The sequence below is a fragment of the Malus domestica genome, chromosome 04 (genome assembly GCF_042453785.1).
Source record: "Malus domestica chromosome 04, GDT2T_hap1".
Classification (NCBI taxonomy): domain Eukaryota; kingdom Viridiplantae; phylum Streptophyta; class Magnoliopsida; order Rosales; family Rosaceae; genus Malus; species Malus domestica.
Window position 1 is genome coordinate 29725599 of NC_091664.1, and position 15283 is coordinate 29740881.

The following is a 15283-nucleotide window of genomic DNA, read 5'->3' on the forward strand; positions in this document are numbered from 1 at the left end:
ATAACCAACCCCTTCTCACCAAGCTTTATAAAGCTTTAAGAGAGAAGAGAGAGTAAGGGGGACCTTCGCTTCATTAGAAAATTGACTCAGACCCTCTTTCTTCTCCTGCGGTGCCCTGAGAAAATAACCGGCGTCAGGTTAGTACCGTTCTCTTGCTGCTGATTTGGCCCTGCTCTGATTCAGGAGCTCCTTCTTTAGTCTAGGATTCAAAATAATAATTAAAAAAAAACGGCTAGCACCTTGTATAGGTTGTGCGGAGCTTGAAGAAGCAAGCCCCTTTCAGAGAAAGCTATTGCTAGTTGGCTAGTGTTTTTCAGCTGACTATTATGTTAGTTGTAGCGCGCCTTTCCTCATTCTCTCATTTCGGAAACCTAGAAATAACAGCACCAGGAAAGTGAACCATACGCAAAAATAATCATGATGATGTCTTAAGGTAGCAAATCCGCCTGCAATCATATATTTCACATATGTCGAAACCAGCTACTGAAAGAGAAGTTGATGCATATGTATAGATGAACATGAGTCAAAGAACTCGAGGTCAATCAAATCCGACGATGTTGGATCTCCAAATTTACCGGAATTATTATACAAGTCAATTCATGAACGTGCTCGCCGCACGTCGACCGGAGGTTGAACATTTTGAGGGGTATTTGGTCATTTGGGGATTAAGCGGCGCTGAATGCCATGCTTCGTGATTGGTTGGTGCGGATCGAATGGGCGACGAGAGATGGTGTGGGCCGCACGCTGCTTCACTTGGTCGGTCTTCTTGCACCGCATGTATATGCCATGTCGGCACACGAACATGGTTATCGGAGGAAACGTACTGAAATGACTACATTGATGTTCGACGTTCTAAGATAGAGACTACAGTTATTAATTTTCATTGTTAGAGACCAAATTGAAGAGTTTTAGCTAAAAAAACCTTCATTCTATATTTTAGCATATTTTTTTTCAAATAAAAAGGAGAATGATTTACATGAAACGAGTTTACAGTCGTTATTACATTTCGGTTTAGTAATGTAGTGTTATGTATAATATATTTTTTTTTTTACATTATGGATCGAAACGTCATATGACAATGCATTCGTTTCATACAGGTTGCTCTTCTAAAAATATCATCTGATTATGTTATGGTACGCCGGTTGATACGATGGTTCACATGGAAGAAATTTGCAAAATTGCCAACAGAAAGGAATTTGAAATAAATGGGTTCACATGAAAGTTTGCTCGTGATTGCCATAACTACGCCTAAAAATAAGTTGAATTGTTTATCGAGTATGGATAGTTGGTAATGGTTATGGATAAGTTGATATGCTAAGTGATAATTTAATAAGAAATTTCTACTCTTTTCCAATACAAACAATATTTGAGGGCGGGTAATGCTAGAGAGATTAAATTTGTAGATAAAATTGTGTAAACTAAATAATATAGAAGTTGATGATTAGATGTGACTTAATCATTGATAAACATGCTCGTTCATATTGGTGACACATCATTGAATTTGTAAATTTTATGTACAAATTTATTATCCCTAACGCTGTTCTTTAAGGGCTCGATATTGGTCTTCGGAACTCAATAGTAATAGTGAATGTTCTTAACTACCTTAATTACGAACTTTTTGTAAAACCTTTATACTTGACTATCTTCTTGACATGTAAGATGATATTTCTTATTCGTGATACATCATTTGGTTAAAAATTTAGTCTACCTAGCATTACCCTAATGATTAACGTTTTTGTATGCATTAAATTGTAATTTCCTTATTAATGTTTTAGTCAAAATACTGCTCTAACAATCTTGCCTTGAAACAATTTAAATATTTTCTTTCTTAGCTTGTTGCTAGTCAAAGTCGTAGCTTGCAATCTACTAAACGAGCCTTACTACCCTGTAATATAAGCATGTGTGTGTGAGTGATAAAACATGTCTTTTTCGACGTAATGAGTTGATCATTATTCTTTGAATATTAGTAAAATTTATTTTTAACAAGACGATATTGCATGATACTCCAACATATGAGAAAGACTGTTCCAACTCACATCAGGACAAAATAACAATTTCGACTAATTAACTCGATTCTCATCTGCAACATTTATTTATAATTTCTTAATAATCCAAGAAAAATAAGTAAAATAAAGTCTCCAAAGTCTAAAATATTTAATAAAGCTGTGTGACAAAATGAGTGGGGCCATGTCCATCCTCCCAGCTTCCCAGCCTCCCCTCTCATCCGAGCCCTCCGATCTGGCTTCTGTATGGAAGCCTTCTCCTCCCCGTCCCTTTTGTTTGTTAGTGTCTCCTCCCCCTAGTGCCACATAGAGGTGAGATTTTTTAGTATGTTAGGAACACGACTTATAATACCAGTTGTCATAATATAAATGATTAGATATTTTGAAGAAATACTCCAATCACTTGAGTATAACTTAGATCAAATCGTGTTTCCGTCACACTAAAAAGTTTATCAGTATAAAACTACAGGGTACTTCCTATCACTTCTCTCCTTTTCACAACCCCAGACAAATCATACTAAAAAAATTACTATTAATTAATCAATTAATTAAGAGAATTGTTATTAACACTCCAAAAATCTTATTTGGCACTTCAAACTTTCTATAATTAAAAAGAAAAATACATTTGTAAGGAATGTATAATGAGATTTTTGGAGTGCTAATAACAGTTTCCTTAATTAATTATATTAATTTTTTTGTTTAACACTTAATCTAATATTTTTTTTCAAGAGAACAACTTGTACAAAATGGAAAAGGATCATCTCTTGATCCCTTCCATCTAATCCTCCTCATCAAACAATCCAGATTCTTGAAATTTGATCAAACTGCATCAAAACGTGTAGCTATGGTCCCTCAACTAAAAATTCATTACCATTGGTCGGGTCCCTCAACTTTGATCCAACTGGAGAAATTGTCCCTCAACTTTAACCCAATTGGAGCAATGATCCTTCAACTTTAACCTAATGGTAGAAATGGTCATTCCAACATAACTCATTTTGACAAAATTTTGACGAAGTTGACGAAAAAGATTATAACTATATATTTTGATGAGTTGAGGGACCCCAATTGTAGCAATTGTCTTTCCAACATAACTCATTTTGACAAAAGTTTGACGAAGTTAACGAAAATGACCATAGCTACACATTTTGATGAGATGAGGGACTAATGGTAATGAATTTTCAGTTGATGAACTATTGTTACAATTTACTCTATGTAAAATAAACGTTATAATTAATATTGTATCATTAGCACAAAACATGGTGGTATACTCGTGTCAAAAGAAAGTGTCTCAAAGTATAACTCTATATAAATTATCTTATACCTTATAGTTTAACGTTAATTTTTATGTCAATATTATAAAATATTACTGCGAAAACATGAGCGGTAAGAGAGTTCATAAAGAAGCTTGATTTTGAATCTTCTTAGCATTTCTTTATTCTATTTATTAGATAGCAATTTAGCAATGCAATGCAATCACTCTCTCTCTCTCTCTCTCTCTTAAGAAGTTGACAGTTTGTCTGTCGAGGAGTTGGAGAGTAAAAACCAAATGGGCGGATGGGGGAAAGAACTACTGCAACTTCCTCTGCAGCTTCTACTTCTTCTTCTTCTTCCTTTTCTGCTCCCTGCTCTACTGGTCCTGTGACGACGTCGTTTTCAGCTCCTACTCCCCTGCCGCCACCCGAAATGTCTCCTCCCTCACCTGCATTGTGATCTCTTCGATCCAACTCACTCACTCTACATTCAGGTCCTCCGAATCTCTCCTCCCCCCCTCTCTCTCTCCTCTTTCTCTCTCCAGCTTAAATTCTCTGACTTTTCTTTTTCTTTGACATCAAAGTGCAAATTTTGACTTGGGTTTTTAGTTTTGAGTTGCATTTTCCATTTTATGTGAAGCAATTTGCTTAATTTTTATCATTTTTACTCGGTTTTTTTCCTTTATTTGAACTTAGTTTTTACTGTGTGTATTACATTGTTTGGTTGCTGAGAAAATGTGAGAAAGCAAGAGAGAATTATATTGTGCTATTCATGGTTTTTCTTACTGTTGGGATCTGGTTTTGAGCATAAATTCACCATTTGGCTGAGCTAATTGGATAATTTGGACACAAAGTTCAAATTTTTACTTCTTTTTGGTAAAATGTTTATGTAATTTCAGCTGCTTTTTACCGCATTTGATTTTCAACATTAAAGAACCGGACATTCATCTAGAAAGAAAGCATAATTCGGGTTGTCGACTTGAATTTTGTACTGAAAGTAGTTGAAAGGGTAACTATTGCTGACCACATTTTGCTTTCAAGGGCTTATCAATTTTCTTGAGTGAAAAATAAGGTATTGTTTTTCTCTTGCGTTTACTTTGTTTGTTTCTCAAGAAAAATAGAACTGCAATCTTCCGAGCTATGCAAATCTTGAGTAACTTCACATATGGTGGAGCTTTCCCTTGCTGCCAAAATGCTACGTTTGATTCGTGTCAAAGTACATTCCGAGAATAAAAAAGAATTGGTTTCGCTATTGGGAATGTATATGAAATTAAAACCATTTTGTTCTTTATTCAGTGAAAAGTTTTTAGTCTAAAACATGGAGCAATATGAAGTTCTTGAGCAAATTGGGAAGGGGGCTTTTGGTTCTGCGCTTCTTGTCAGGCATAAGCATGAAAAGAAGAAGTAAGACTGGATTTTACTTTTCCTTCTTCTTTACCTCTATCCATTTTTACTTTCATGGGAACATGAGCTGGTCCACTATTCCTTATTGTATGGTGATGCGAAGTTTGGGGCAGAGTTAATTTTGCTTCTTTGATATATGAAGGTATGTGTTGAAAAAGATTCGCCTTGCCCGCCAGACTGATAGATCACGGAGATCTGCACACCAGGAGGTTAGTATTCTTTGTTAATATTTGTCTCAAGGAACTAAACACATTACTTGTGTGTGCTGCTAATCGTCCATTTCTTTTCGGGCTTCAATGGATAATCTTCCATACCCAATAAATCTCATTCATTTTCTAGACGACTTTACTAAAAGAAAACATGGAAAGAAAAAAATTGAGTTTGCTGCAGGCTTTATTATGTATATCGGATACCTCCAGATTGACAACTTTCCTCGTTTGTGTAGATGGAGCTCATTTCCAAATTCAAAAATCCATTTATTGTGGAGTACAAAGATTCTTGGGTGGAAAAGGTACATTTGCCCACAACTGTATCTAGTGTATTTGTGCTCGGTGGTGCACTTTTCCTTTTCTTCTGTATGTGATATATTGCTGCATCTGTTTATTAATTCCCGGTTGGATACATTGGAGTTATGGTAGCCTAGCTAGTTGATATGGCCTAAACTTGGTTCATACCCCTTGTTTTCAGGGTTGCTATGTGTGCATTATTATAGGTTATTGTGCAGGCGGAGACATGTAAGTTTTGTATCATGCTAAAATTCTTATATTTATATGTGTAATGTGTATATTCATTTGCTTTGACTTGAAGGCTTGCATATCATTTGCCAGGCACTCATTCTGTGTTTCTGTGTGGTTCAGGGCAGAAGCTATAAAAAAGGCCAACGGTCTTCTTTTCCCTGAAGAGGTTTGAAGTTACTTCAACTCTTGTTTTTCTCTTTGTTTTCTCCTCCTGCAAAATTGTTTTTTTTTCTTAAAAACACATTCCTGTCACATAGTCGCTTTTATGCATTACGTAACTGTAATTTCGCCTCCTATCATCTAATATGGAAATCAACTTTTTTCAGAAGCTCTGTAAGTGGCTTGTCCAGCTTCTGATGGCACTCGATTACTTGCACAGGAATCATATTCTTCATCGCGATGTCAAGGTTAGTGACATTTTTCGTCCTGTGCACTCTGGGAAGATGGGTGTGGCTTTCTTCCTTCGAATTCCCTGAAGCTAATTTGTACTAATAGTGGTCTATGGTTGTTTTCAGTGTTCTAATATATTCTTGACAAAAGATCAAGACATACGCCTTGGTAAGTGATCCTATTATCTTCTACAGTTCTCCATAAGCGGAGTGTAATTTTTCTGAACAATTGATAAACGTTGGAGCAGGTGACTTTGGACTTGCCAAAAAGTTGACTTCGGATGATCTTGCCTCTTCGGTAAGTAACTGTGGTCCTTTTCTGAAGTTCATATTCACAACAGCTTGAAGCTATCTATATTAAAATTCATTATCTCTTGATTAAGGTTGTCGGAACTCCTAGCTATATGTGTCCTGAGCTTCTTGCTGATATACCTTATGGTTCAAAATCAGATATTTGGTCCTTAGGTAAGCACTGAATATGTGTGAATTTTTTGTCGTCGATTATTGTTCTTCTTTAGCTGCAATATGTATTGTACTGAACACATCTGATCCAGGATGCTGCATCTATGAAATGGCTTCTCATAGAGCCGCCTTTAAAGCGTTTGTAAGTTTTGTATTTCTCATATTTCAGATATCCAGAGATGCATTGCTTTACCTCCTTTGTGTGTGCTTCCTTAATCAGTTTCTTTTTAAAGAAAATGTTTTATATTCCTCTGCATTTATAAATTGTTTCCTTTTTCTCTCGCAAGCTATTTTTTTCCTTACGTATTTCTTTTCTGTTTCTTTAACAGGATATACAAGCACTGATTAACAAAATTAACAGGTCCATAGTGGCTCCCCTTCCCACAAAGTACACTGGTGCATTGTGAGTCCTTATCTGGTTTTTCGTTTGGCTTTGGTGGCTATTCAATATCCATTGCACGTTTAGCTGCCTTCCTTACTGCATAAGATCATTAAAAATTTGCGCAACATTTTAAATTGTGCAAGGATAAAATCAAGTGACAAAACTAACAGATGCTTTAATAGCCTGAATTTCTATTACCTCGTGTTTCTAGGCGGATGTGTTTAAGTTGCCCTTCATAAGTGAATATTACTTATCTAATCACTTTCCGTATTTCTATTTTCAGCCGAACACTTATTAAAAGCATGCTTCGGAAAAACCCAGAACTCAGGCCAAGTGTACGTATACTTCTACTCTGGTGCAGTCTGGTTTATTTGATTGTCAATCATTTTGTAATTTCCGCTTATGAATTCGAAAGCATTGTATTCAATACATTTTGAATACGTATTATCAATTCAGTGTTGCCTGGTATGACCGGTTTCATACAATCTATATAAAAAGCATATCTTTCGGGTTAGTCCGATTCCTGTAACATCAGATTTCCTAGGAATTGTGACAATTCACATCTTTCGAACTTTTCATCTCATTTGAAGTGTTTCTATTGTGACAGGCTGCAGAGCTGCTTGCTCACCCAGTCCTTCAGCCTCATGTTCATAAGGTTCATCTCAAACTCAATAACCCCAGACATGGAACTTTAGCGGTCAACTGGCCTGACACCGGTTACTTGAAGAAAACAAGATTTTCAGAGCCAGAAGATGTTCCTTTCTCCACTCCCCATTACCAGGAGAAGCGGCATACATTCAGCAATGATAGGACTTTAAATCCTAGTATATCTGGAGGTGAGCAAGATTCCTTAAGCTCTACCCAAGAAATGCATGGCAGGTCAAATAATCTGAATCGAGAATTGGCAGGACATTCTGTTGGTGGCACTGGCACCTATAGAAAAGCAGCCATACGCAAGCAACCAATTGCTTCCAAAACTTCAAATATCGTCAACAGTCGAGTTACTCCAGCAAAAGCTTCTGCCACTCCCAAGAGATTTATGGAGCCAAAGAATCGTGCATCGGTAAGATATTTCTCTCTCTCTCTCTCTCTCTCTCTCTCTCTCTCTCTCTCTCAAACAAAAAGTGCAAGTTTATCTCAAACAAACTTAAGCTGCATAAAAGCACTAGCAATACTTTTGCAGAATATTTTAGTTTCTAAACGGCTAGTTTTTTGCTAGTCTAATAGTTTGAGTTTATAAAATTCATCTTTCCAGCTTCGTGTTTCTCGCACTCCGCAGAAGACAGTGAGTACAACTCGCAGAGCATCATTGCCATTAGCAAGAGCTGCAACTCAACAGTCCCCTTTCTGGCCCAATGTTGGTGTTCTTCACTGTATTAAATCTCCCGATGTTTCTGTCAATTCCCCTCGAATTGACAGGATAGCTGAATTCCCATTAGCCTCGTATGAAGAACAATTATACGAAGAACAGTTTCTGCCAATCCATAGAACCTCATCACCCTCTGTGCAAGGCTCGTCTGGTTCCCCACACTATGGTGACCGTTCAATGATGAAAGACAAATGCACAGTTCAGACAAACGACAGAGCCTCTCGCAAACTTAGTTTCACGGGTGCATGGCAGGGAATAGAACCTGGCATGTTCAAAGCTGCACCAGACAATCAAAGTGATGGATTTTCGGATCAAAATGCAACTGCTGGAGCATCGAGCCGGACCTCATCAAACACACGCCGCCGGCAGTTTGACACTTCATCATTCCAGCAAAGGGCTGAAGCTTTAGAAGGGCTGCTCGAATTCAGTGCAAGATTGCTCCAGAACGAACGATATGACGAGCTCGGGGTGTTGCTGAAGCCTTTTGGGCCAGGGAAGGTCTCTCCTAGGGAAACTGCTATTTGGTTGACTAAGAGCATCAAGCAAAATACTGTCAACCAGGATGATCAATTCCAATGAGCTGTTGCAACATGTATTTATAATTCCAACTCGAATTATTTTTGTAGTTACAAGTTTTCGGTTATCATTCTTCTCAAGAGGAATTAGGCTCCTAGATAGATCCTGATTTTGCAGGTTATGATCTCAGAAGAGGAATTCATTATCACCATGAATTCAACTTAGTTTGTAAACTGTGATGGCTTAACTCTCTCTCTCTCTCTCTCTCTCAAGAAATGGTTGGAAATTTATCGAATGATGGTATTTGATACAATTATTGTCCTCAAATGGCAATGAACTTCATGAACCAATACTATTAGTTATTGGTATCTTTCATAGGAAAGTTCTTTTGAGTAGTGCAAATGCATGCTACGAAAATTCTAGAGTACATCAATGTGCGCTGAAGAATCCATCAGATTTTAACGGGTGAACTTGAGCCACTTAAAACGTTTGTCGTTTACATTTTGATATACATTGATGTGTAGGACTCTGCATACTCTATATCAGTCTGGAAGAGCTCTTCAGCATCCCTTTCTGTTAGTACAAATTCACATGGGGCTGCAAATCAAATATTCAACAAATTAGACAAATACAAAAAATGCAGAAATCAACGATAAAAACCTGCCGAGCTCAGTCCATTAGGATAAAGTTTTACCTCATATGCAGCAAGAGATTCATGATAGTAGGAATGGACAGTACTCGAGCTAACGGATGCATGCTTGTTGTCCTCGAACAATCTTCTTGATCTGTAGAGCTTAACAAACCAGGGATCATGGCTTTTCTGACCGTTGGGTTTGAACTGCGTAGATGAACGTTTCAGCACTTGATCCTCCATGGCAACTAGTGTTGCATCCACTTCTGTTTGCTTGCTTCTATTCTTCAAGCTTCCTTCAGGCCTCTGCTTTGGTTCACTCTGTGACCTAGCTTTTGCCTTGGAAGATTTCGTGTTGGTCATGTAATTTGGCTTGAATGCGAAGTCCTCGTAGTCTGTGTCATCTTGGGGTTGATGAGCGAAAGAGTGTCTTCTTGGTTTTGGTTTGGATGCAGCAGGATAATTCCAGGGACTATTTACTGTTGCAAAAGAGGATTCCTCGTAGTGATGCCGGTTTGAGATGGAAAGACGATCTGAATAGACTGTTGAGCAGCCATGCTCAAACCTCCCTGCAGCTTGTGAATGATTAAGGTGTCCACTCGTGCTTTTCGCAACTCTTTGAACATCATTCGGGTTCAAATCTATTGACTTCTGCATAAACAAGACCACATTGTAAGCATGGTACATTTTTTGGACCACGATCACTTCATGTTTGGTTGCTATCAGAAAATGCTTTCTTGAGGAGCTCAGATTTCGAAACCCGAGTGTTTGTATCAGGCTGAATTGGGTTTCTGATGCAAAATTCACTCGGGTTTCGGAAGCTAAGATCAAAACAAAAACTAGCACAGATAGTATGAATAGGAAACATTTCGGACTGAAGGAGGAGACTTACCCTATGAACTCCACTGTCCTGAGGGTGGCCTCTTCGAATGATCAGCTGCTTTTTATTAGCTCTCTGTGCTTCTTCCACCATCTGAATTCGCTTAAACCGCGCTCTAACCTGGATCGCCATCAACGCCTGCATCTGCATTATCGTAGCAGTTGTTTGTTTCCTCACAATGTGACCTCTTATGAGTGCTTGTAACTTCACCAAACCCTTCAAGGCATGTAAAGCCTTCCTTGCCTGAAAACAACATAACCAATATGACTACCAAAATAAATAGATTTGGAGTTAAGAATCTTATGTTGGAAAATATTAGTATTTTAGGTTTGTTTTATTGTTTGGTTTTCTTGTGGGTTTAGGCTTTCGAGTCAATAATATTTTCCATTGTTTGTACGTTCGTTAGCGTACTCTCTGATGTTCACAACTTTTTATGACATGTTTACTAATATGTTATTGCATGAGGAAGAATTGAATTCACGAGGAGTCAGAATCCGGAATTCCCATTAAAGATGCTTACTAAATCATCTAGAATCGGATTTTGAATGATACTGAAAATAATCGTTTACGGATTCGTGAACATGTTGTAGAGTTTTGGATGGAAATTCGTACCAAATGCGAACGGAAGGCAGCTTGAATCCTTGTGGCAGCAGCATTTTCGACATCTCTTGGTGCCACGGCATGATTCTTCTGAACTTTCAGTGACAACTTAGAGATGTCAATTGAATCAACAGATCTTGTAACCCTGTGGGACGCCTCTTTGCCTGCCAACTTTCCAAAGCTCCACCTTCTCTTCACTTTCGGCGTCCCTGGCCGGTTCACCGACGGCCTGGCAGAAGCGGTAGATGAAGACTCATTCGAAACCTTAGTTTTCGGGGCATCGTTAATCTTTTTTTCTTGCTTTCCAACCAAGAACTTTATGATCCATCTGCTTGCCTTCCCCATCTTCAACTGTCACTAAAAGTTTATAGCACCACAGGAAAAATAGTGTTACACTTCATACGGAGGAGTATATATATACATATACATGTACATACATACACATATACATATATATATATGTGTGTGTGTGTATAATGATCTTACTTGTGTAAATAAAATATGATTAAGATTAGTTGACTGTGTGGATGGTTGGTATATTAAAAACAACCGTCAACAGTCTGCATGGCTTTTTCTCAAAGTGCTTTTCCGGCATGGTCATTTTTTGCTGAATATTTAATCACTTTGGCCAGCAGAGGTTTATCTGAGAAAGCCATTTGCCACCCTCATATGGATAGGCAAAGATTCCTAATTTCCTCCCTTGTTAAAGTAATAAAAATGTCAACTGCTTAGAATTTGGTTTTTTTGGAGGAGGCTGCATCAAATCGAGGCATCAATGGACTTATTAATCCCTTATTTCCTCTAACCAATCACATTTTTATAAACTTCAAAATTTGGATCTCAGAGAAAATGATAACTACACGGCTTTTTTCTCTCCCTCACATCTATGTTTAATCATGTCTATTGTTTTCATTTGATTTATTCAATCCAACAGCTAAAAATAAAAAAGATAGGAGAGACATGTATGTAGGAGGAAAAAAAATGGTGTGTGATCAAATTTCGATTTAATATTTCACGGGTCCTTTGTTAGTTCATGATTTTTCAGATCTTCTAAGGGCCCGTTTTGAGATTGTTTGACAACCAAAAACACTTATAACTCGTTTGACAGTTTAAAAGTTAGAAGCACCTTAGGGCTATATAAGCACTTTCTAAAGAAGCACCCGTCAAATACTTCTTCAAGGAGCACTTCCAAGTTCTTTAGCAAGAAACACCATGATTTTGATACTAAAAAAAAACGAGCATAAGTGCTTCTTACAAAAGCAATCTCAACGAGTCCTAAATCCCATTAGGCTGTCATCCCCATCAGGGCCGTCGTTGATTGCTTACCGAACCGGCCATTGCAGCATTGCTAACATAACACCTTACACAATCTTAAAAGACTTGGAACTTGCACAGAAAGTTTCTAATGCGTTCAATACAGATCATGAAATCATGCAAACATGTAAAACTCAACAATTTAGGTCAAAATACTAAACTTATCCGACATTGAATTTCCGAAAGCATTCAAACAGATTATTGCTAATAACCAAGACCGAAGCACTAGATCTAATTCCGCAATACCATTTCATCGCTTCCTCACCAACACGCTGACTTCGTGAATTCAAATACTAGCTCTCTTCTGACTTCAGTAAGTGCTGGTTGTCTGATAACAAACGATCTCCTACCTCGCAAGCATAACGCCATCTGCATAAGAAACATGAAATCATATCAAACGAGAAAAGAAATGAAAACTGGCAAAACTAAGCGAGCAGAGACATGGAACCTAGTGAATGCCGCATGGCTTTTCTTTCTACAGGCTAAGTCTCAAGCTTATTTAAAAAACGCAGATTGTTTTGGTGCGCGTGAGAGGTAAACTATTTCAAAGCTAGATTCACAACTTATCAATCAAATCTCCGAAAAGAAGTTATCATCCCAGAAGTGAAAAAAAAGGTCGTACCCAGTGCACAAGGCTCCCGCTTTACTCAGGGTCTGGGAGAGGTGAATGTCGGCTAGCCTTACCCCCATTTATGAAGAGGCTGCTCCCAAGTCTCGAACCCGAGACCTACCGCTCATGGGCGAAGGCACTTGCCATCCCAGAAGTGAAAGAAAAAAAAAATTAGCAGGGAAGTAAACTATTAGGAGCCAAAAGAAAAAAATCAACCTCCAGTTATCTGAGCTTCTCCTTCGCACTGCTCTTTCTTGCAGCTTCCTTAACTTTCTCAATATAACCTTCAATCGGAGGAGTCAGAGTTGCCATGAACCGGTTTACTGGGAACGGGGTAAGATCTGGAACCAATGCTGCTGCTTTCAAATGTTCAGGCAATGCCTCAATCGCCTCCTTCTTCAACCGCAACAGTGTGGACTCTGCTGCCTGCCTTGCACGGTGATGCCTCATCAAGACCCTGCTATACTCCTTTGCAAGCTTTCTACCGTCTTCAACAGTCAGGTTATATTTTGGTATCTTCTCCACATCAACCAAACCTAGTGATATCAAATCCAAACCAGGTGTTCCAATAATTGTTGGTTTTTCTGGGATTCCCAATTTTCCCTTATCTTTCTTCAGCATCTCAATCTCACGCTGTCGCTCTTTGCTAATAAGTCCCATCTTCTCTCGCATTATTTCACGTTTTCTCAGTACTGGTGGTAACCACCTAACAGGTGTCGGGGCATTTAAGCATGAATCATATAACTTTTCCGCCGGACTTATGTGACCTCCTCCACCTTTAGCAGCAGGGGCTGCACTACCCCTTTTCACAGTGATCTTTGACCGCTTCAGTGGTCCTGCAGCTTTTGTCTTTGATTTACCCTTTGCCGTCCCACTTACAGAGCATCTCTGAAGAAAGTTATGGCTTGAAGAAGACTCAATGAAAGACGTCACAGGTTTAATCTTTAAGATTCGTATCATTTTCTGAAACCCACTAAGCTCTTCAGCAGGATACAGTGAATGTCTTGCTTCTACAATTAACTTAAATTGCCTGTCACTATGGTAAACCAAGAAACAGATTATCAAAGGACGAAAGAACATTATTCACACATTTCACCAAATCCAACTGCCCACATGAAAAACCGATATTACAGACAGAAAAAGAGACAAACAAGAAGTACCATTGTTACTCAACTTAACTAAGTTTTCTATTCCCGAATCGAAAGAAAAAAACTAAGACTTCACTTAAACTTTACTTAGCTCTGAATACAACACTAGCATACTCCTACTCATAAGATACGGAAAGATCTAACTTCAGATTCAAACTTTCAATCGAAAGTCCCATTACGTAACATTACAAAAATTTGCATTTGTTAGAAAACACAAAGCAACTCCCGCCTGTGTAAGTTTATCTTACATTACCGGTCCTAAGCCCGGATAAAGGAGGAGGGGGTGGTCGTCAGGTAGTCGACAGTCAGCACTCCCATCTTACATCGAATCCTTATGATAATGAATCCTGAACGAAATTGCGCTAACCGAGCGCAATGGCGTTCTAGGATTCATATAGTCGACCCCCACTTAGTGGGAAAAGGCTTTGTTGTTGTTGTTAGAAAACACAAATCAATTAGTTTACAAACTCCATTTCTTGTTTCTAAAGACTAAAGTTTGACAGTATTGTGCTCAAAATTTACAAATTCAACAGCCAAATACAAATATTCGGGATCGAATTTAAGCAGAATTTGAACTAGGGAAACATCTAGCTACAATGAAACTACTTCTATATGCTTAAATTCTAAAATACAAACCATCTAAAGATTCACACCTTTTTTTTTCCTTCTCATTCCCAATTTTTAAAACCTAATTAATAATCACAGGCTAACATTGCATCTTCAAAAGGGAGAAGAACAAAAATCCCCAATCTTTCTTTGTCAAACGCTTAGAGAATTACACATTAAATAAACCCAGAAAAAAAAAATTGAAACTGCAACCCGGAAATGCAATGAAACTAAAACAATCTGTAACTCAAATTACAGGAAATAAATCTCAAAAAAAAAAATTGATCTTTTCAACCATCAGAACTAAACCTTTGATCCATTCAAACTCAGTATTAAAATCAAATATACGAAGAAAAGGGGAGAGAGAGGACGTACCAGCTTGCTCGACTGTGTAGCGCCGGACCGAGGAGTGAGAGAGGAGGAGAGAGAAAGGAAGAAAAGGGTTCGAAGGTTTAAAGCGAATGATGAGAAATGATAAACGGGTGTTGGGCTTACGGGTTAGAGTATGGGTGGGTTCAAGTTGGGCTTGGCCTGCTTATGTATGATGGTCTTCTCCAAATAGGCCTCACATATGGGCCCAAAGGTAGGTGGAGCACAAAACTAGAAAACGAAGTTTTTGTTTCTCAAGGTTTAATCCCTTAATTAATAGGTATATTTGCGAGTGCTTCTAAAATTGCTAAAAACAGTTTTTACCAACTTAAGACACTTAGTATTACGATATAGTGATATTTTTTATCACTTATAAGTGAGAAGTCTTATGTACAATTCTTGTCAAAAACGAATTTGAATCATATTATTAATAGTCAATTATGAGGCTTAGTTCACCATGTTCCCCCTTAATGTGAATAATATCGTTTGCTAAAAAAAATGCTTAAGAATACGTTTGGAAATATAATTTTAAAAATCTTGTTCGTCTTAAAAAAAAATTTTAATAAAAGTTTTAACAAAAAAACTCTTATAAACAAAAATGCTTCCAAACGAA

The 15283-nt window shown here is 37.8% G+C and overlaps 3 protein-coding genes across 6 annotated transcripts; 1 reads left to right on the plus strand and 2 right to left on the minus strand.

Moving 5' to 3' along the window:
- The first annotated feature begins 3464 nt into the window (after nucleotides 1-3464).
- LOC103434155 (serine/threonine-protein kinase Nek2) lies at nucleotides 3465-8825 on the plus strand. 4 transcript variants are annotated; one of them, XM_008372467.4, is made up of 16 exons: nucleotides 3465-3747; nucleotides 4550-4657; nucleotides 4800-4866; nucleotides 5103-5168; nucleotides 5345-5391; nucleotides 5515-5560; nucleotides 5721-5801; nucleotides 5910-5952; nucleotides 6032-6081; nucleotides 6167-6248; nucleotides 6338-6387; nucleotides 6575-6648; nucleotides 6911-6962; nucleotides 7235-7463; nucleotides 7536-7690; nucleotides 7883-8825. In XM_008372467.4, the coding sequence occupies exons 2-16, from the start codon at nucleotides 4572-4574 to the stop codon at nucleotides 8573-8575; spliced, it is 1821 nt and encodes a 606-aa protein (XP_008370689.3). In that variant the 5' UTR covers nucleotides 3465-3747; nucleotides 4550-4571; the 3' UTR covers nucleotides 8576-8825. The 4 variants fall into 4 exon arrangements, with proteins under 4 accessions (XP_008370689.3, XP_070676156.1, XP_008370686.3 ...); XM_070820055.1 differs by having other exon boundaries at nucleotides 7907-8825; XM_008372464.4 differs by having other exon boundaries at nucleotides 7235-7690.
- On the minus strand, nucleotides 8789-11002 carry LOC103434331 (protein IQ-DOMAIN 19-like). Its single transcript, XM_017331937.3, has 4 exons — nucleotides 10636-11002; nucleotides 10036-10266; nucleotides 9207-9794; nucleotides 8789-9109 (listed from the first exon to the last, which is right to left on the minus strand). The coding sequence occupies exons 1-4, from the start codon at nucleotides 10966-10968 to the stop codon at nucleotides 9089-9091; spliced, it is 1173 nt and encodes a 390-aa protein (XP_017187426.3). The 5' UTR covers nucleotides 10969-11002; the 3' UTR covers nucleotides 8789-9088.
- A 989-nt stretch (nucleotides 11003-11991) lies between these two features.
- On the minus strand, nucleotides 11992-14798 carry LOC103434156 (uncharacterized). The gene is made up of 3 exons (XM_008372468.4): nucleotides 14677-14798; nucleotides 12764-13583; nucleotides 11992-12306 (listed from the first exon to the last, which is right to left on the minus strand). Exon 2 carries the CDS (start codon nucleotides 13505-13507, stop codon nucleotides 12770-12772), a length of 738 nt encoding a protein of 245 aa, XP_008370690.3. The 5' UTR covers nucleotides 13508-13583; nucleotides 14677-14798; the 3' UTR covers nucleotides 11992-12306; nucleotides 12764-12769.
- Nucleotides 14799-15283: the final 485 nt, after the last annotated feature.

Bases quoted from the DNA above. Each gene is read 5' to 3' on its own strand.
- LOC103434155 (XM_008372464.4), top strand. From the start codon at position 4,572: ATGGAGCAATATGAAGTTCTTGAGCAAATTGGGAAGGGGGCTTTTGGT. The intron at 4,658-4,799 runs GTAAGACTGGAT...TGATATATGAAG, and splicing joins CATAAGCATGAAAAGAAGAA to GTATGTGTTGAAAAAGATTC. The intron at 5,802-5,909 runs GTTAGTGACATT...GGTTGTTTTCAG, and splicing joins TTCTTCATCGCGATGTCAAG to TGTTCTAATATATTCTTGAC.
- LOC103434156 (XM_008372468.4), bottom strand. From the start codon at position 13,507: ATGATACGAATCTTAAAGATTAAACCTGTGACGTCTTTCATTGAGTCT.
- LOC103434331 (XM_017331937.3), bottom strand. From the start codon at position 10,968: ATGGGGAAGGCAAGCAGATGGATCATAAAGTTCTTGGTTGGAAAGCAA. The intron at 10,267-10,635 runs GTACGAATTTCC...TGTTGTTTTCAG, and splicing joins CTGCCTTCCGTTCGCATTTG to GCAAGGAAGGCTTTACATGC. The intron at 9,795-10,035 runs GTAAGTCTCCTC...TTGTTTATGCAG, and splicing joins AGGACAGTGGAGTTCATAGG to AAGTCAATAGATTTGAACCC.